Consider the following 22,938-nt stretch of genomic DNA (forward strand, 5'->3'; position numbering starts at 1 on the left):
ATCCTTTCAGTTGTTCCGGCCAAAAACCTTGGTAGCATTCTTGATTCCTTTCTTTCTTACTCCACATCAAATCTGTTGGCCAATGCCATGGGTGCTATCTTTAAAATATTAAATATATCAGAATCTAAAGCATTTTTCCCCACTTCCACTGCTTCTATCCTCATTCAAGCCACCACCACCTTTTGCCTAAATCATTCTTGTTAGAATGTGTCTACCCTTGCCCCTGTACAACCTATAGTCCACCTGGTAGTTAGAATGATCAGATCACAGGACTCCTCCGCTCAGTAACCCCCACTGGCTCTCCATCTCACTCAACCAAGCCCTATGCAATCTGGCCCCATTTCCTTTCTGACGCTGTCTTATATTAATACTACTTTCCTTCTGCTTTAGCCCTAGTGGCCTCCTTATCATTCTAAAATCATACCAGGCGTGTTCCTGCATCAGGGCCAGTTGCTGTTCCCTGAACACTCTTTGCCCACATTGGCTTGTCCACTAATCTTCTTTACTCAGATGTCACCTTTTTTATAATGAGGCCTTATCTATTTGAAATTGCAAACCCCACCCTATAAATATCCTCTTCCCTAGTCCCTCTTCCCTGATTTATTTATTTTGTTTATTGTCTTCTTTACCCATTAGAACATAATTTCCATGAAGGCAATTTTCTGTAAACTGTACTTTGCTGAATCCTCAATGCCTATAGCACTCAGGTTGTTCAGACTGGTCTGGGAAATCTTCAGATGGAAGGCAGTGCTCAGGCATCATACAGGGTAAGGTTCGTTCTGTGCAAAGGCCACATTATGTTTAACAATACAGAATAATGAACTAGCATAGTGTGCATTTGGAATTTATAAGCAGTTTGGTTTGGTTGGAGCTTAAGTTTTCAACAGGAAATGAGACTAACAAAGCAGGCAGAGATCTAACGCTTACTAAGCATTTACTCTTATACCGTTTTATGTAATTCTTTTCCTACAAAGAAGCCACTATCATTATCTCCATCTTACAGGTGTACAAACTGAGGACAGAGAGGTTAAGTGACTTGGCAGAAATCACTCAGCTAATAAATGAAAGCCAAATTTAAAGCCAGGCAGACTGACTCTAGAACTGCACTGTAATCATCACACTACATTGCCTCTGTGCTACGATCTTGGGTTTCATGGTACAGACAAGGAGGAGCCACTGAAAGGTTTTACGCTGGGAATTGATATGTTTAGTTTGCATTTTAGGAAGACAGCAACATAGGGAATGGACTAGACAAGGGCAAAGAGACCAGCAAGGTGCAAGCTAGAGATGTTGAAGGCAGGATTCAAGTCAGGGAGTAAGAAGAACGGAGGACAGATTTGAGAAACACTTGGAACATAGAAATTATTAGGGGTTTTGAAAGTGCGGTGGCTGAAAACCCTAGAATTCCTACTCTGCCATTTACCATTCTTTCCACACGTGTTTACATTAAAAAAAAAAAAAGACAAATCAAAAACTGAATGAAACAGAAGTATTACCATATCGTAAGTTGGCTCAGCATTGAAATATCACAAAGCTTGAATCTAGTAGAGCGGGACCAGAGCATCTGGCTTAGGATCAAGGTGCAATTAAGCACCTCTATCTTTCCTTAAGTCCAATTCTATATCTTGGGATTTTCCCTTCTTCAGGCCAAGAACACGGTACAGAGAACTGAAGCAGTGTCCAGCATACTTAGGCTCACATGCAGAGAGAACAGGAAGGAGATCACGGGATGAACGCCTGGGTTGCACGAAGTGTTCTGGTGAACTTATTACACTAACTACCTGGAAGGAGGAGTATAAAAGTAGTCCAGAAAGAGAAAGTAATGGCAGAACTACCTCATGAAGGCAGGAAACGCTCAAGAGGAAGAACAAGACGGCAAGGCTGGCCCAATCCCAAAGATAAAGAAAATGAAAGAGAGAGGACTCTATGGCTGCATGATAAATATAATCTGACTAATGTCCTAGACTCTGACCACTTAGATTAGCACATTGTCAATATACAGTTGTCCCTTTGTATCCACGGGAGATTGGTTTCAGGACCCCCTTGGATACAAAAATCCACAGATGCTCAAGTCCCTTATATCAAATGGCATAGTATTTATATAGTATAACCTATACACATCCTCCTGTATACTTTAAATCTGCGGTCCCCAACCCCTGGGCTGGTCCATGGCGTGTTAGGAACCAGGCCACACAGCAGGAGATGAGCAGTGAGAGAGCAAGTGAAGCTTCATCTGTATTTACAGCCGCTCGCTCCTCATGGCTCGCCCCCCCTCCTATCCGTGGAAAAACTGTCTTCCATGAAACCAGTCCCTAGTGCCAAAAAGGTTGGAGACTGCTGCTTTAAATCATCTCTTTAAATATCTAATACAATATAAATGCCAGGTAAATAGTTGTCACATTGTATTTTTTAAATTTGTGTTATTTTTTACCGTTGTATTATTTTTCATCGGGGGCTTTTCCCAAATACAGTATTTTCAATCTGTGGTTGATTGAATCTGTGGATGCAGAACCCATAGATACAGAGGGCCAACTGTATTTTAAAAAGCCACCAGACACTAAGCGTAATGAAAATGAAAGGGGCAAAAGACACACCATGAAGGGTCAATATAAAAATAAAATTAATGCCAAGATTGTGGTGAGGAGACTATAATTTCACTTGATATTGATTAGATTTGGAGAGGGCAAGCCAGTCACTAAAACAGATCCAACAACAAAGCTTTCACCTCAGCCAGCTTTACTTGAATCCCAGCATCTTTAAGGCTGACATTTTGAGGGCTGGAAAAGAAAAAACTGGACAGCCTTTACATCATAGTCCCTAATATTAGTCGAGGGTTGGGACTCAGGGCCTCTCTAGAAGATAAGGGGCAAAAAGTCTTGTTAAAAGATTCTAGACAATGTAGGATGCTGTCTGCCATGAGAGCCAGAGCCAACAGAAATAATCCTTCCACCCTTGAAAAAACAGAGACAATAGCAACACTTCCCATTAGTAATCTAACTGAATGATACACCTTAGAAGATTACTGATTACCAAGCCTTTGGGAAGAGGAAGTTCTGGGTCCAGTGTACTTCCACAATGTTTTTAATACTGCATGCATAGAAGACATTCAACAAAATATACTATCTACTAATTTGGTTGTCTTAGTGTCACCAACATTTTAATGAAAATATATTCTTGATCATAATAATAAAAGAAACCATATGGTACTGAACCTTTTCAGCTTATACAAAGGTAAATCTCAGAGTAAAATCCTTGGACGAACATAAAGATTTATTGTTAGCATGACATACACACTACACAATCTGCCACAAAATGGAGGAGGTGGAGTCAGTCACACATTGTGCTTTTCAGTGAAAAGCAATCTCACAACTACTAAGACATTCATGATGTGCCCATCAGACAGGTGTTATAGATGGCTCCACAAATCCTACGAATGTTTTGTCCCCAGATCAAAGGACTTATCTAAACTACACCATGACTAATTCAACTACTGTCAGAGGGATGAACTTTTCCAATAAAGAAAAGTAAATTGAAATGCCAGCTACTTTAAATCAAGCACTTAACTAACATGTTGCTACTTAAATTGCAGATAAATATTCTGGCCTAAATTCAAGGGAAGCATGAATGCAAATGTGAGTTATAAAAAATGAGCTCTATTTAGAAAATGGCTTTAAGGTATACAAAATCTCAAAAAACCAATCTTTTGATTTTGTCAGAACAGGGCTTGCATGCTGTTGGAAGTTACCAGAAAATCAACTGTGCATTATAGTTTCAACTGATATACGTTCTTTTCACATATTTCAAAACCCCAAAATACTGAATTCTCTGTCACCACCACAAACTTGGGGTATTCCCCAGACACTAAGACTTAAAAAAAAATCCAAAAAGGAATGTCATCCCCAGAAATAATGGGCTTCACCTGGGCTGCAGTGAAAGCAGCCAGCAGGGCACATCAGAAGCTGCTCTTGCTGCTGCAGCTGAGCCTGCCAAGTCTACCAGTGGGCCAAATTAAGGCTGGTAAAGTTACAAACACGTTTTTCTTTTCAAATGGGTTAGGAAGCTCCAAAATGTATTCATCTTGGAATCTGAGTCACATCAAAGGTATGGGTAATGCTACTGAATAGAAACAAAAACTTCAAAAACAACACTGTTACATTCCCCCCTAAACACCTCCAAACTGGAAATCTTTATTTATGTAATGCCTTTTGATTTAATGAGTGACCTTGAGTCCTTTCTCCAAGATAAGAGTATAATCTGCTGGTTAGCCATTCTTCTAGAACAGACTATTGCTCACCAAGGTTCTGTTTCTTTGCCTCACTGGTTAAAAGACAATTTTACTCAAGATGAGTCACACCTGTCTCTATCTCTCCAACCCAGTGTTTGTTGCTGCTGTCATTACCAGCAAAACTGGAGAGGGAGACAGATGGATAAAGACAAGTACACAACCCATTACAGGAGGCTCTCCTTATTCCAAGGCAACAGTTATCTGAGAAAGGACATTTAAAATGAGTTCACTTGAAATAGGGAGCAACATTTCTTACTAAATGTGGAAAAAGAGTTTCATTAAGTTAAAAATTGAGATTAAATATAAGCATATTTTATCTTCTATTTAACAAAATTTAAAAAATTTAAATAATAAATGCAACTATGTGCTAACCAAAATAGAAGTAGTAATAAACACTTGTTAGATACTTTTTAGTATAGTTTTTCTAACATTTCCTAACTTTCTCAGCACAATTATAGTGAGGAATATTCTTCCAAAAATATCTGGACATCACTAATGGAATTTAATTTTTAATAGATTCTTCTCTTAAAATGCCTACCATGTCATCATTTTGGTGGATTTTCTTTTTCAACTGTTTACGAGTCTAATACTGCCAGAATTTTATTTGCTAATGGCTTCATTCGTGAGTCTGGCAGTTCTTCAACCTCACTTTTCTTGATTTCATGAAATTGTTATTCCTGTATTTTTGCAAAATTTAACTTTGCAATTGAATACACTAATTTTACATCTCCCCAACAATCAGAGAAACACTGTAACTAATGGGATGGGCAGGGAGAGTATTCATCAGGGATGAATGTTTGAGTGGGAACTAATTTTACAGGTGGACAGTTCATTAGTGGACATTTTTTACTATGATTACTTCTGTTCCCTATGCAACCTTCAAGACCGCAAGGCACGAGATAGCAAATACTCAGATAACACGTGCACCGCATACAAAAGGCCACAGCCATCATAGAAATGCCTCTGTCGTCAGCAGTTAGAAAAGTTTCTCAGGGCACTAGATGCACATCCCAGAGGCACATCCTAACATTCGACATGTTAATATTGCCTTTCTGCATGCCCTATCATCATAGTATAAATAGACTGAATAAAATGATACCTAGTATGAATCTCACTCTTTGATAATGAAAATGGTTTCAATCTAGCACCATTCACTAACCACAGCAGCAAAATTAATATCTCCACTTACCAATTTAAGCATCCAAATGTATACCTGGCAACTGCCAGATTCCAGACCTACTGAAGGTACTAAATGCTTTTAGAAGATTAAAAGATACAAGGCATATGGATATTTTTGTCCTATAAAGTGTGTATGAGAGAGAGAGACAGAGAATCTGATCACCCTGCAGTAAAAGCTATTACTTCAGAATCCTGAAGTCCAAAATACAACAATTTTTTTTTTTATCTTTGAAGCCTCACAAAAAACAAAGATAATGCCACAAGATGATAAACAGAGATGGGAAAGACAGCGCTGTGTGTTAAAAAGACCTTTAGAGTCAGACATACCTAAGCTTCAATCCAGCTGATATGTTCTAGCTGTGTGACTGTAAGTTCATTATGGTCTCTAGGTCTCAGTTTCCTCATTTGTGACACACAACAGTTGGACAATACCTCCCAGGTAAGACCAAATGAAATACTCAAAAGTGTCTGGTAATTGTGGGCATTACCTGTCTTATAAAAACCATCTTAGCTAATAAAAAGTAACTTTCCCCCTTCTTCCAGGCATTATGACATTATATAAGCCTTCAAAAGTCTTAGGCCGGGCGCGGTGGCTCACGCCTGTAATCCTAGCTCTCTGGGAGGCCGAGGCGGGCGGATTGTTTGAGCTCAGGAGTTCGAAACCAGCCTGAGCAAGAGCGAGACCCCGTCTCTACTAAAAATAGAAAGAAATTAATCGGTCAACTAAAAATACATAGAAAAAAATTAGCCGGGCATGGTGGCGCATGCCTGTAGTCCCAGCTACTCGGGAGGCTGAGGCAGGAGGATCGCTTGAGCCCAGGAGTTTGAGGTTGCTGTGAGTTAGGCTGATGCCACGGCACTCTAGCCCAGGCAACACAGTGAGATTCTGTCTCAAAAAAAAAAAAAAAAAAAAGTCTTTGATAAGGCTCTACCCGCCTATAAATACACAGTGGTATTAGGATATCACTATGCAGACTTTGTTAAAATCTCTTGGTAAAGCAAATATTATAAACTAAACTTCCCCCAAAACAATGAGGTCCTAGACCAAGCACGTATCTCCTAAGCCTTATGAGTAAGGGGAAAAAGTTATTTCAACATGTGAATCGGTGACACTGTATAATATAACTGACTGTGAAGCTCAACATATCTGGGGTTAGAGTCATAGACCTTTCTGGTTTTGAAATCTTGAACAAAGTACTTAACCTTCCTGAGGCTGTGCAAAATGAGAATAATAAAGCCTATCTCCAAGAGTAACAAGGAATCTAACAGAGTAGGCAAAAAAAAAAAAAAAAAAAGAACTGAAAAAAAAATAACTTGTGTAAAAGCACCTAGTAGCATAAAGGCATCCTTATTATCAACACCCCACAACATCTCATTTTCAAAATTAAATGCCAATAATTTTTGTTTAAAAAAAACCCTCCAAAGATCAAGATGTGAGTCAGACTCCTTCAGACCCAGATTCCGTAGGGCATATTTTAAAACACATGCTTTGCAGTCTCAAAGGCTGCATAGGGAAACAGAAGTCATTATAATATAAAAATATAATATTCTTCCTTTCCTCTTATTACACATAATGAAGATATGTCTCACTCCATTGGCTGTCTTTCTCCCTCTTTGACCTCTTCCTCCTGGATCCTTTTAATCAGCTTTCAAACATTCTTTTTAGTTAGCACCCCTCATCTTTAAAAAGCACAGGTATTTCTGGCTTCCACATTGTACCTTTATTCACCTTCGCAGCAAAGTTTCTCGAAAAAGTTATCTATTCCTTCTTTCTCCAAAACTTTATTTCCCAAAACTTTTTTTTTTTTTACAATTTCAACTCCCTATTTAATTTTAAAAAAACAATGTGATATCAAGTACAACAAAAGATAAATAAAAACCTAATACTATCTTCCTCTTCTTCTTGCCCTATTCTCATTTTCCTAAAGTAATCAACATTAAAGTTTGGTGTGTATCCTTCCACACCATTTTCTATTCTCATATAAATCCATACAAACATTTATATACATAGGTAAGGCTGTTTGATTATTGACAAAAGCAGCAGCATAATTAATACTATCTGCAATATGTGTTATTCATCTAACAATTTTTATGGAAATCCCTCTAGGTAAATTCACATGGATATAATTAATTCTTTTTGGTTTTAATTCCCTCATTGATGGTCATTGGGTAGTTTTCAGTTTTTTGACACTATAAACAATGCCTACATAAGCGTCTTTACATACATGTTTTCTTTGAATGAATTTTACCCACAGGGGCATTGCTGGCTCAATGGGCACGTGTATGTTTAATAACTGTATTATTATTAAGCACACACTGACTTCTTTAACCACTCTAGCCTCACTTCTACCCCTATCACGTCAGTAAAACTACTCCTGCCAAGGTGAACAGCACACGCCGTTGCGAGGGCTGGGGACAATCCCCACTCCGCATCTACTTGACCTCTGGAGAGCAACATCTGGCACCGCTGACCTGTCCATCCTCCTTGAAACCACACTTCTTGCTTATCCTTCTTTTGCTGGCTGTTCCTTCTTCTCTTCTACTTGAGCAAATTTTGGAGCACATCAGACTCAGTTCTAGGTCTTTTTTTCTTCTTCCTCTACACTCTATCACATTCTATCTCTTTTGGATCTAATCGATTCCTGTCATCCTCTGTGATAACTTCTCTTAAGCTTCTATTTCCAGCCCAGACCTCCTTTTTCAGCCCCAAGCCTGTACATCTAACAACGCTCCCTGGGAGTCTCACAAGCTGAAGAACACGTCTCAAATCCACTCATTTCTAACTCCACTGCCGCTGTCTTCACACATGCGACTGCCACACGTCCTCCACACTTCAACACGGTCTCCCAACCCATCCCCCTGCTTCCCACGCCCACCACCTCAACCCATTCGCCACAAAGGAGACAAGGTCAGATTATGTCACATCCTTGCTTAATACCCTTCCCAGGGACAGTGCTTTTGATAGACTGCTACTAGCTCTTTAATGTGCCCCCCGCCCCCTGCCCTGAACGACCTGGTCATTGCCCACCTCTTCCCTCTATCCTGGCAGCCACTCTGCAGACAGAATGACTGCTTTTCATTTCCTAAACAGGCCAAGCCTTTTCCTCCCTGGAGGTTTTCTTATCTGTCTCTGCTCCAAACGCTTTCCCCTTTTGTCTTTGCCTGACTCCTAATCATCACTTAGGTCTGTACTTAAATATCTCCTCCCTAAAAGACATCCCTTGACTCCCCACTTTCAATTGTATTCCTCTTTTATAGCCTTACCGTCCACTTGTGCTTTTCCTTTTCTACATTTATAATGTAGTACCTAGCACAGCACTCAATAAGTATTAATATTTGTTGAATAAATGAGGGAAAAAATGCTTTTATTTCATTTGGGAGATCAAAAATTTCATAGAAGAAGAGGCATTTCAGCTTGCTAAGATAGGATTTTACAAGTGGATATGAGGGAAGAACATTTCAGAAAGAGGAAACTGAGACCATGCTTGGTACTAGTTAGAGACTTTGTAATCCAAAATCCAACACAATCCTGTCCCCAAGCATAAAATTAGAATCTCACTATATAAAACCAAAGCAGGCAAAATAACAAAGAATGTCACCATTTTTTCTTAAATAATAACTCTACAGTTAGTTCAAACTGGCTCCTTCACAACTTCTGTTTACCAGTGTTAGCCCATTTCCCAGCCACGTAAGTTTCCAAACTTCAAAACTCTCTTTGATGCAACTTCTTGTTTTTTCTCTATATTCCATCAGTTACAAAGTTTAACTGGCTTTTCTTTTGAAATGTCTTTCACAGCTATTCTCTTTCTCCATTTTAATCAAAGACACCCTAATTCAAGCCCCCTTCACTAATGGGATTACTGCAACCTTCTCCAACAGGGTTTCTCAACCTTGGCACTATTGACATTTTGGGCTCGATGATTCTTTGTTGCAGGGAGCTGTCCTGTTTGTTGCAGGATGTTTAGCAGCATCCCTGGCTTCTACCCACTAGATACCAGTAGTTCCCGTCCCCTCAAAAATGTCTCCAGACATTGCCAAATGTCCCCTGGGGTGGGAGGCAAAATCACCCCCAGTTGAGAACCACAATCCCAGATTACCTCACAGGAAAAGCCCTCTAATAAAAACTTAACACATCCTTGGAGCTAACTTAACTTTCATCTTTTCTATGAAAATGTGGATGCCTATCAATAAACAGATACACAGTTATTTAATTTTACAAATATAGATAATCAAAAATCTATACAATAAAACAAATGAGAGACCACGGTTTGCTTATCAGTTCAACAAAGATTAAAAATAATGATAATGCCCATTGTTGATAAAGATGTGGAGAAACAGGTACCATCATACACTGATGGGAATAAACTGGTGCGATGCTTTTGGACAGCACTTAGTAAAATGTTTCACATTTTAAGATGATTATAATCCTTTGACTCTGCATGTTTACGGATAATCAGATAAGTGGGCAAAGACTACATTGTTCTACAATAGCAAAACAGGAAACATCCTAAAGGTCCCTCAACAGGGAACTGGTTGGGTAAACAACAGTGCATTTATAATACCGTGCTATTGTTAAAAAGGATAAAGCAGATTTTTATGTACTAATATTGAATGACAGCCACAATGAATATAAAGATATATGTTTACGGTTTCAAAATAGCATGTACTATATATACCATTTTTATAAATAACATGTTAATGTATTTCACATAGAAGACTAGAATATATTCGTAAAATATATGAATATATGTCAAAAGATTTATATTAACAAAACTTCTGTAGCCAAATTATATTGTAAATGTATTAGAGGAACTGTTAAAATCTTCTTTAAAAATTTCTTGGAAAAGTCAAGTTTATGAATCTTTCAGTTCACTTAAAGCAGGCTTGTTACACATTCACCATCTTTATTTCAAGCAAATATTGGAATATTTTTTCTTACTCATATTTTTGCCCTAGAGAAATCAATGGTAAAAAGGAAGTTTACAGAGGAAAATATATTTTGTGCATGACAGCTTACCGGTGTGATATATCCATGAATCATACTGAAAATATGTCCCTTGAAATCAAAGAAAACAATATGTTTATACACAGAATGTGCCCCAAAGTTCCCCAATAAAGAAAAGTGTTTAATCAAAATATTTGTTGACAGCTGGTTAGTGCTGATTCTAAAGGAGAAAAGAAAATCAGTGTCATTGTAGTCTTTTGTTTTGTGTATAAGAACTGAAAATGCAAATGAGCCCAAAATGGAGACTCATTATCTGTTTTACACTTCAAGTGTGATTTTAAGCACTGTAGGTATATATACACACACACATCCAGAATACACATATATCTCAACAAACCATGCACATCATCTGTTCAGAACTGGGAAACGCATGCATGCTTCTACAACATTAAATGGAAGGCAGATGGTAGTCACTGATCAACAGACATGAAATAAAATCCTTCTAAATCCTACTCCCTCTAAGAGTCCTTCTAATTTTTTTCTTTAGAAAAATATCAAGCAGTTTTTCATTACTGTTGATTTGCAACTCCAAAATTACAATGAGCAATGCAAAAGAGGATTTCAAAGAAGGAAAAATGTCTTTTGGCACAGATTCTCTTTCAGTCTTAGGCAGGATATAACACTAACTTTGAAACTCATAGCATACTATAGTTTTATCAGTATCTAATGTGTAAATTAGCTCTTTCTATAACTGGAGGTTTAGCTTTCAAAATACATAATGACTGATCATTTTAGTCTGCACCACATTTCCTTTGCAGGGTAAGATGAACTAAAACAGCTGTTACATCCTAATAGCTTCATAATGTACACAGAATTTCTATGACTATTAGAAACTAAACCTATAGCTTCCTATCAGGCAAAACATATTCATGTGTATATATGACCCACATTATTTGGAAGAACAATTATTAACTTATGAAATTATAATTTGAAACATAATGAAAGGAGGCTGCTAAAGAAAATACTACAGCTTTTAAAAGAGGTCAAAGCAACCAGTCCACTCCAATCAGCTCCCCCACCTATCTTTGCATCAATACAGCACTTTGGGCTAAAGGAAGTCCAAATGTTCATGCTACCACCATTCTCTGCAGAGATCGAGCCCTCTATTTTCATACTGGAGATGAATTTTTAGAAGGTGAACCAAGCCTGGCCCTCTGCCCAGAATTTCTGGCAGCCAACAAGCAATCTGGTTTTACTTCTGGTCTACTCTCTCCCCTGAGCTAACCTTGTATCCACAGAAAACACCCTGATCTAGGGAAGGTGTACCATTTACAATGATCACTGAGAAAGCTCTGATGATTTTATTAACCACAGGACTTGTACTCACAGTTTTCCTTAAACATATTTTCTGCAGAAAGAAATATTATGAAATCTTGTTTCCTAGTATTTCCTTCTAACGCTGGAAAAAATAGCAGTGTTAAAAGGATATTTTCCAGAAAAATCGATTATTATACAGGCCCCTGCATTCAGGGATGTTAGAGGCCTAATGAGATTTGACAAGATATCTGATGAGCAACTATTACCTAAGGAATATAAAGCAAGGTCCAGGAACTATAAAATAATTAGAAAAGTATACAAGATATATAACTAATAGCTAATTGGGCAATAAATGCTATGAAAGGTCAGAGCAATCACTGCTAGGCAGTGTGGGGTGAAATTTGAATATACACAGGCCTAACCCTCCAGTGAGAGAATTACTAACTACTTAACCAATATCTTCTTTAGAGTACCATTTCTAAAAACAATCAAGATAGGAAAATGACTATGTAATCCAGAAATAAGTCTGTGTCCAAGTTTGTTTGTTTACCTCCAATATCTAGCTGTTTCTCCGTATTTTTGGTCTTCCAAAAAGCACAGTCAATGGAAGCTTTTTTCCACTGGTGACATTGTCTTTTTCCCTCCAGAAGCTGGACTGAAGGTCCTGGAAATGTTTCCCTGTCAGTTCCATTAATTCCTGGGTTCCCATTTCCAGCTCGATGCTCACTTTTGTCTCTGTTCCTTGCCTTCTACTTGATAGACCCAAGTCCCACACCTTATAGCTCAGAAACCGGTGTCCTGGCTAAGGTTTCCCAGTTTCATGAATGTCGGGAGAACTGCCGTACATCAAAGCAGAGTCCTCAGGGAGATCCTGAATAGGAGAACTGATACACTGATGTTCACTTCCTCACACGCAACATGTACCCAACAATAAAATATCTATGAAAATATATTATTTTTCTAAGCAAAAGACATACTCGCTCAAGTCCTGGCTCTGAAAAAAGGACTTTTCCTCACTTCTTGGGAATTTTTACTATTCTCTGTGACAACCTAATTTACAGTTCTTCACAGGGCATCTTCTAATCTTGTCGAAAGAAATTTTTTAAAAAGTAGCTTTAACTAAAACCAAGTCAGTCCCAGATACCTGACACAGTTATCAAGGTAACGCAGCGAGAGAAGATTGTCACTCATGTACGTTCTCTGAGCGTAGAGACGCAGGTAGGAGGTATGGGTGGGTAGATGGTAAATAGACAATTTTGAATAGTGAGACAAAAAAAGGCACTTTCCGTAAGAACCAAGGACACAGCCATAAAAGCAGAAGGACCCAATGAGGGAGAGCTTTGAGTCAAGGTTTAAATTTGGCCAAGTCCAATGCAGAGTCTGCCTTTTCTAAGTGCCCTGAATACACAGAACATCCTTTATTCCTTATTTTGCCTACACAATCCCTTGGGTCCTTTAAGACTCAGTTCAAATACTCTCTTCAGTAGGATCCGTGATAACTATGTTCCTGGATACCCTATATATAATCCTTATTATTGCACTTGCCATATTTTACTTTATCAATTTTTAGAAGGAAGTCATCCCCATTATATCATGAAATTCTTGAGAACAGCAACTGTGTCTCGTTCATCCTTTTATGCCTAGCACCTAACGTAGGTGCCTGCACTATAGCAGGTGTTCAATAAATGTTTGTTGAATGAATGTTTGAATGAATAAATCCTATAAGTAATAAAGTAGATTTAAGAAGAAGAAAAGCATGAGAAAAAGGATGTTTAATGATCACCTAGGAAGGTGCTAGCTGAACTTAATCCTGGGCCTAACTGTTTGGGAAGCAACTATAAGCAAAACCAAATATAGTTCTTGCTCTTCCAAAATGAGAAAGAGACAATAGCTGTTTGTGGTAATAATAACGGGCTATTAGTGTTATCAACATCATCTCACGCAATAGGCTTATTAAGATACCAATTTATATTCTAAAATTATAAAATAAAATGTAAAGGAAAAGACAACTCTGTTGTATTTTCTCATGTCCCAATCCCCCCACTACACACAAAAGAAGCTCAACATGTTATTATCCTTTAAACAAAATAAAACAAAAAGCCCAGATTCAATTGAGTAACTTAAGCATAAACAGCTATTTCTCAAAGGTCTTACTGAACATAAAACACAGTAGTTTTCGGTTTTTTGTTTTGTTGTGTTTTTCCCCCTCATAAGAGGATTCTACATAAAAATAATAAATAGAAAATTTCTCAACTAAAAAAAAAGCAACTCAAGATGTGAAGAGATCTTGTGAAAAGAAATTTCATAATATATGGAACTTGTTTCTAAACACAGCTGAAGCAAAACAAACTAGGAGTTAAAAACATTAGGTTACCTCTATAATAACAGTATATGATCTTACAGGGAACTAAGGGGCAGGAAAATTCAAAGCTCTACTGACAAACTGACAAAACACACCTACGTAAAGGATTGCTGCACTCCTCTTGGAGCATTTTTAAAAAGAAGACTTCCCCAGTTGTTCATCATCATTATTAGTATACATGTTCTTGGAGTCTGGGCGGCCGTGACCAGTACTAGAAGAATCTGGCCACAGCAGGCCCTGTCCTACAGCATTCCTGGAAACTGCTTCTCTCAAAGAGACAGCAAAAGCTTCTTCTGGGCTCCATATCTCCCCCTCCCGCTCTAAAGCAGAGCTATTTCTTTACCTCAATTCCTGTAGCAGCAATATAATGAGGAGTCAGACAGATCTGGTTGCAAATTTAGCTTTTCTAAGACTCGATTTCCTCATTTGTAAAGTGAAAGAAGTAGTTTTTCTCTCATAGGGCTATTGTGAAAATCACATAACGTAATGATATGTGCCTGGCCCATAGAAGATGCTTAATAAATATTAGACTGTTCCTTTCCTATCCCTCCCCTGAGGTTCTGTAACCTTGTTTCTCTGCTTCCTCATTTCTCCTTTCTTCTGTTTTCTCATTCCTTATAAATATTTAGAGAATCTACCTCCTATCTCCTTTGAGTTACTGTTCTATTTATTTCAAAATCCCAAAGGAAGGTTTAAAAAAACACTTATTTACACAAAACTGAGTAACTGTACTACAGAAGTGCACGTATCTCCTGTGCTTTGCAGGCGATGACTCAGGAGCTAGCTAGCACCTGAATGTACATCTATGGACTTTGGGCATAATTAATGCTCCACATCAGTAGAAAGACTTAAATAGTACAAATAGTTTCACATGTTATTTCACAAATCACAGACTTCTGAACAATTTATATTTAAATATAGTTTTGCAGAAAAGCAATTTTCAAATTTTCTTTGGCTCCAAGTAAAATTGTTACAATTTAGTGACACCATGTGGCTACATTTTGCTTTGCATTCTTAGAAGAAAATGTTCCTCTGTATGCAGGGTTGCTCTATGCTAGTCCAATTATAATATCAAAGTTGTAGGTAGAGGGACAACTCAAACTAAGTATGAATTAAAGCAATTGCTATTTTAAAGTGAACCTATTCCTATTTATTTTACATCTGAATGAGACATTTTTTTTGAACTGTGAAGCTCTCCAATCACATAAAGATAGTAAAGCCTCAACATAATTCTAGCTATGATTCTAAAGCATCCTGGTGAACCACTAATAATATAAAAGTGTCTGCCTTTAAAAGTAAATAAATATATCAATACTCAGTTATGGGAGATGGGGTGGGGGAACAAAAGAGAAAAGAAAGAAGACACACGTGCTTTTATACAATGTTAATATGGTAGGGAAAGAATGCTTCCATAAATAGCAATGCTTATTTCCTCATTTGTTTTATGTCTCATAGATCTATAGCACTGTGTAGGTACTATAATCTAATGAGAATGGGTGAAAAAAATTATGCCATATCTAATGATGGCAGGAATGAGGGGAGACCTGGAATGTATGGTAGCAATAAAAGAGATTAAAGTGCCTTAAACCAAAAAACAGTACAGTTTTAGTATCCATCTAATGAGGCCTCCTGCAGTAGACCAGCTATTCCCGAATAACATTCAATGTACACGAAAGAAATCCTAAATATCTAAAACAATGACCAGAAAATGTCATTCCCTTCATCTCAGTCTAAAACACCCACCTCCCCTCTGCAGCCTTCCCCAACTACCCTGTTTAAAATAACAACCCCCTCCCCTGACCCCAGTCACTATCACAGTACCATCTTCACAACACTTATAATTACCTGATGTGTTCTTGACTGTTTGTTTATATCTGTTTCTCCCACACTTCATGAGAGCAGAAACCTTGGCAGTCTTATTCAGGGTCATGACCTCAGTATCAAGTACAATACATAGAACAAAGTGGGTGCTTATTTGTTGAATGAGTGAAGCATGAATAAACAGATGAATAAATATAGAGAAATCTGTTTCCTTAGCTGGCAAAGCGTGCCTAAATTTCTTGTTGTAAGTGAAAAGAGAACCATTCTAGTGAGATGTTTATCATCACTTATAGCCTCTATCGTGACCCCTGTGGCCGGAAGACAGGCTGACAGATACTATATGACACCCTTTTTTTCTAGGACACATTTGGTACACTACAATTTCTCATTCTAAGAAGAGAATAAAAAAGGAGGGAAGGAAAACTACAATCATTAAAACACTTTCGGCAAGAGTCAAATCACTGGGACAGAGCGGAGCATATGCTAGAATTCAGCTCACGGTAAATATGGCCGTTCATATTAGTATGGTAAAAAACGATTATTGGATAAATGATTTTAGTCAACTGACTATCCCTGCCTGAAAAGATATATGAAAAATATTCTGGCTGGATTAAATATTTAGATACAAATACTAAAAAATTAAGTGGAAGAAAAAATATATGAAAATATAACATTCTTTAATATTGGCGTGAGGAGTACCCTTTTAAACACAATAGCAAACCAGAAATCATAAAAAGACTGACAGATTTGACTACATTTTTTAAAAAATAAAACTCTATATGGCATAAAAACCAATAAAACACTAAAAACTAATAACAAATTACATAATACATGACAGGCAAAAGGATAATGTCACATAAACACAAATGTATCAATGCATCAATATAAAGTTTTCACAAGACAAAAGGAGAAAGATAATCATCTCAGAAAAAAATATACAGAAGACAAAAACAGGCTTTTCATAAATAAGAAAAAAACAAGTGGCCAATACTAAAAGATACTTTAACTCACTGATAATCAAAGAAATTGAAAGCAAAATAAGACTTTTTTACAAATCATAAATTACATTGGCAAAATGTTGACAATGCCTGCATTGGTAAGAGTTCAGAGAAAGGAATTTTTACGTCCAGTTGGTAGAAATCGGGTACATTTCCAGAGGGCAGGTTTTATCAATATTTAAAATATTATAAATTTATAAAATATAAATACTATAATTTTATAATGAGAGACTTTTCCATTTTGATGATTAAAAACAAAAGGAAAGAAAGAAAGAAATCCAGCTTGTGTTAACCGAGTTCATCCCTCCTTGCTGCGTTTTTAGCTGTCAAGTTGTGCCCTTCTCAACACCCTTTCTGGCCTTGCCTTCAGCAAACTGTGATCCTATGAATCTTCCTCTAATCTCTGGGACCAGCCCTGAGGTAAACACCTCTGCCACCTATTCTCTTCTTCCTTCTCCCAACAGGCAAATCCTTGCAAACTCTGCTTTTGGCCCTGCTATTCTTATCCCTCAACTCCCAGGTTTGACACCAAGATCACACTTGTAATTCCAACCATGAGTCATACACACACTTTGAAGCCACCTCTACTGAATCACATCTATGTTTTCAAGTCTTCTCGTATTCCAGCAATATTCTATGGCTGCCAAATTAACAGCACCAAGTTGAGAAACAGAAATTTTAAAAAGCATCCCTAGAGTACTCAACATTCTCCACTCCTTACCAGCGTTTTCTGTTCAGTGCTGGGCTCCACCATCTGAGAAGGCTGTGGGAAGGACTGGGAGGGAGCTCGCTGGTATAGACAGCCAAGAAGGCAATTTAAGGTTGCAGATATGGGTAAAGCAGAACTTGCCTTTCCTGAGAAAGAGAAGCCTGACAAACACAGCATGGCTCTGGGGGGCACACGAAAGACTGGACATAAATCAATGAGTCACTTTTCTCCATCTCCAGTTAGGGGCCGAGGGAGGTGACTGGTCTAAACTTTTGGCTACATAAAGCAGTCCCCACCTGACCCACAAGCATTCCTAAAAAGAGTCCAGAAAGGGCAGATCACTTCCCTCCGTTCACTGCTGTGGATGGAACAACTACTCTGGCTCTGGAGCCTGAATCCATCCTTATCACCACTAGATAAGATCCACTATCTTGGCCAGGTGAAAGCTGACTGAATTTTATTCCACAAGAGAAATGAATGGCAAACTTTATGTTATGTATATTTTGTCAAAATAAAAAATGTTTTGTCAAAATCAAAATATATAAAAACTGCTAGAAACATACAAAAACGGGCAGGTTGTTAAGACAAAGAAAACTGTGTAAGGCATGTTTTGGATTGCTATGCATGGACTGGCAATATGGAAAAGTCGCAAGAAGACTTAAGTTCTGACGTAAGAATAGTGTCCTCACAGTGGGAGCTGCTACGGCCAAAGAAGATGGCAGGGATGACTCTTTGTTTCTGAAGGTCATACACCAGTTGGGAGTCTCCAAAATTAGGAAAAAATAACTCAAACAACTGCTATTTTTTGAGCCTCTACTTTCAGCCAGGCACTGTGCTCAGTACTCGTCAATACTGTATGTCATCCAACTGTCACATTGAACATGAAGAGGGTGTCATTAGTCCTGTTCTTTATGGCTTTAGATTCCAGGGCTCAAGGAGGCACAATTTTATCACAACACACGTATGAGGTGAAACCAGGATTTGAGAAGAGCTCTATCTAACTCCACAGCCCCTAGTTTTTCTACTATACAACGCTGACTCATATGCAGTTTAGCCTAAATGCAGAGACAGGACTGGGTAATCTCACATTCCCGAATTCATAGAGTATCTCTTCTTTTGTGAATGTATTAGATGTAATCTTTCATCAATATATGACACTCATACCCCACAGGATTAACCTCAAAGTTCAGTTTCCTGGAAAAAAAACCAAAGTAACCTTTGTAAACAGTTCAGAACCATTTACCACACCAGAGAGTAAATACATGTGCATATTAACATTAAATCAATAATATAGTCAGTGCCTTGATACCACAAAATCCATGTAACATTTATAGAGTACCTACTGCATACAAGGTCACAGTCTGAGTAACATGCAAGAATACTAAAAGATTAGGCCAGGCACAGTGGCTCACGCACTTTGGGAGGCCAAGGTGGGAAGATCACTTGAGGCCAGGAATTTGAGACCACTCTGAGCAAGAGCAAGACCCTGTCTCTACAAAAAATAGAAAAAGTAGCTGGGCATGGTGGCAAGCACCTATAGTCCCAGCTACTTGGGAAACTGAGGCAGGAGGATCGCTCGAGCCCAGGAATTTGAGTTTGCAGTGAGCTATGATGATGCCCCTGCAGTCTAACCCAGGCAAACACTATCTCAAAAAAAAAAAAAAAGAATACTAAAAGATTAGAATTCATACTCCTTGCCTCCAAGTACTTGTAATGTTACTATTAGAGGCAAGACAAACACACAAAGGACACTAAAGAACAAAGGTGACATACAAATATGCAAATTAACGAACATAATGCAAATTGAACACTTACATGCTGAGAAAATGAAGTATTTATTTGCCCAGTGAAGTTCCTGGAAGAAGTGTATGTAGAACATTGCCTAGGTAGTCAATAAATGATTGTGAAGATAAGAAACACCAAGCCATCCTTGAATAATCAATACTTATTCTTAGGTTCATTTTAAAACACTATCAAAATTCTAACCAAGTGCAAAAGGTAGTTTATGAAGGAATGTAGTAATTAATATAAATTAAAGTGGTTATAAATTTTTTTAAATTTTTCTAACATGGATATCAAGATTCCTTCCTTTTCCTGCTATCACTATCTATAACATCACCTTTGCTCAGTTTTTCTCGATCAGAGTTAGAAGCTGGTTATACCAAAACAACAACTACCATCATGAATACAGCCAGGCTCCAAACACATAAAAACTACACCAACAAAGTCAAGGCCAGATAGGATTGACAAAATAAGGAAAGAGAAGTGCTCATTAATAAATACATGCTCATTAATAAATACAGGGGAAGTATTTTCTAAAAGCCAAGGATCATGACTAAAGGCGCATATCTCCCTCCACACCTACAACAAGAGCTTTCAATTGGGTAAAGCACACAGACTATCATGGCTGATGTTATAATATATTCATGATTCAAATTAAATGCAAATACGAAGTCCTTCCGTCCATATCAGATGCTTTGATTGTTGTGCTGCCTGTTTTCTAATCCCATACAACAGTAACGACCTGAGTCAACGCAGACTCAATCTCCTCCTCCATGTGGGGGCCCCTCTGTCACTCTCAAAGTATCCCTAGGCAGTTCTGAGATACGAAATCTTCACTTAATTTCTTGTCCCTCTCATTTTAATCCATTCAAAACTCCTCTGATAAAAGAGCAACTGTCAGACCTGAGATACTTCAGTGTCTTTATGGGGAAATGAAATTGATTTTCTTCATTTTCACACAAGAAGATCCCTGGGTAACAATATTATGTCCACTCACATCCATAATAAAAAAAAAGGTAGGCAACAGTCCTCACTGTGCCAGAGGCTGAAAGGTTTTGTGGAGTTCCTGGTGGAGGCAAGAATTCGGGCTTATGTTGTTAGATAATGAGTTTCACAAGTACAAGGGTGACTTCCGAACAAGAGAATAGGTGCTTGGGGCATCCCCATCTGCTCCGAATCAGCCACAGTGGGAGGTCAGGAGGGGTCATGGGTGAGGGTGGGGAGGGGTGTGGGTGAAAGGCCAGCTCCACATTCTTCTTGGCTTACACCCACCATATCCTGTCCCTTCTCTTCCTGCCACACCTGAGAAAATGAACCAAATCACTTTCTGTCTTTGATCTTTCGACTTTAAGGAAAAAAACAGAATTTCAGGGTCTTTAACCACCTTTCCCAACTCCCAAATTCATTAATTCATATATGTTTTATAGAATTTCATTGAAAAGTTTAAATGATGGCTTATTCCTAAAGGGAGAACGTGAAGTATTAGAACGGTAGCCCTTCAATACTTTTTAAAAACAACTGTACCCGAGGCTGCAACACAAAACAGCAATAAAAGCAGAGGTGCTCTGGTTGAAGGGAGAGTGTGAGCCTGGAGCCCCAGTAGCTAAGCCTTCCTTGTTCCAAACCCTGACCCACATGAAACACCTGTTCTCTCAAACCCCATCTGATAACCATTGACCTAGGGAAAAACATGCACACTGGCATTGAAAAACCTCCTCCTGGCCCCGGGCATTGCCAGGGAAGCCTCCAGGAATATCTTTCATGGCTTTCATGGGAAGAACATACTCGCTAACAATAATTCTGCTTTCAATGCATAGCATGGAGTTTTAAAACCACTTCCACTTCTCAAATGTCCTTTTTTAATCATTCACATTTCTACTACAAACATATTATACAAAACATTTTGGATAAATAGTTCCACAATATACTCTAAATATTAAGACATATAATTTTCCACATTTTCCCTAAGTTTTTTACTTGGGATGTGTTTGGTGGTTGATACTCTGAAAAACTCTTCTTCCATGAGATAGAAAAATGCAATCAGCTTCCCAAAGTCCAAATCTCCTTACATAAAAATCAAAATTATTAACCACAAGAACTAACCTGCAGACACGGGCTGGAAAATATAACTTTTGCCAAGAACGACACAGATATTGAGAATGATCTATCACTCTGATCCAATCAAGTTCATCCATTGATACTTCAATGAAGTATGAATAAGACCTGTGAACCAAAAGGAAAAAAGCAAGAAAAAAAAATTAAAATAATACAAAGCTATACTTTTAAAAAATGTTAAAAGCTATAGAAAAATATAGAATTCAATAATTGTATTTTCTTTTTTTTTTTTATTTCAGCATATTATGGGGGTAAAGATGTTTAGGTTACGTATGTTGCCCTTGCCCCCCCCCGCCACCGCCAAGTCCGAGTTTCAAATATGTCCATCCTTCAGGTGGTACGCATTGCACTCTTTGTGTATGAAAATACCCGTCCCCTTCTCCCCCTCCCCCCTGCCCAACATCCAATAGATGTTATTCTTATATGTGCATTTATGTGTTGATCAGTTAATACCAGTTTGATGGTGAGTACATGTGGTGCTTGTCTTTCCATTCTAATTGTATTTTCTTATTTGACTTTTTGTTTTTGTTTTTGTTTTGAGACAGTCTCACCCTGTTACCCAGGCTAGAGTGCCGTGGCATCAGCCTAACTCACAGCAACCTCAAACTCCTGGGCTTAAGCAATCCTCCTGCCTCAGCCTCCCAAGTAGCTGGGATTACAGGCTCACACCACCACACCTGGCTAATTTTTCTATTTTTGGTAGAGATGGGGTCTCATTCTTGCTCAGGCTGGTCTCGAACTCCTGAGCTCAAGCGATCCTCCCACCTCGGCCTCCCAGAGTGCTAGGATTACAGGCATGAGCCACTGTGCCTGGCCAATAATTGTATTTTCTGCACAATCAAATTCAGATAATGATGAAAGCTATATACATGTCTCTATTGTAGCATCCACCCACAATGCATTGAAATTATCTCTCAGCTTGTGTGTCTGCCTTATCACATAATAAACTGCTTAAGAACAAGGACCATAAACTGCTTAAGAACAAGGACCATACCATATTTACCTTCATGTCCCCAGGGTCTAGTATAGTGCTTGGCACGTATCAGGCACGCAGAGCACTGGCTCCTTTTCAAACATGGCCAGGATGCCTTTCCCATACCATATTAGCAGATTAATAAAGCCACGAGAAAGAGAAAGAACAGAAAATAGGGAAGGAAGAGGCATGCCTTCTCCCTATCCCTTCTCTGGCAATGTGCTCGGCCTCCCCTCTCAGGAGGAAAGCCAGCTTGGGACGGTTCCCCACAGAGGCCAGCTTATCTCCTGCTACTTTCCAGTCTCCTACCACCCCACACATACAAGCAGTCTGCAGAAAAAACAAATGACACGAGTGAAGAGATAAAGCATGCTTCTTTTGGGTACAACTTAAAATCTGCCAGCTAATAATCTGGCAGTAACGAAAACAGCCTATCCTCTTCCTCTGGCCAG

At 38.3% G+C, this 22,938-nt stretch overlaps 1 protein-coding gene across 1 annotated transcript in view; it reads right to left on the reverse strand.

The window, feature by feature from the left end:
• Nucleotides 1–22,938, reverse strand: part of LOC105821434 (BTB/POZ domain-containing protein 9) — a 229,842-nt gene that overhangs the window by 154,479 nt on the left and 52,425 nt on the right. The window contains exon 6 of the mRNA XM_012658132.1: nt 21,502–21,621. Coding sequence (XP_012513586.1) covers nt 21,502–21,621 — 120 coding nt within the window. The remainder of the gene's footprint in view (nt 1–21,501; nt 21,622–22,938) is intronic.

Source organism: Propithecus coquereli, unplaced genomic scaffold (assembly GCF_000956105.1).
Source record: "Propithecus coquereli isolate 6110/MARCELLA unplaced genomic scaffold, Pcoq_1.0 Scaffold574, whole genome shotgun sequence".
NCBI lineage: Eukaryota > Metazoa > Chordata > Mammalia > Primates > Indriidae > Propithecus > Propithecus coquereli.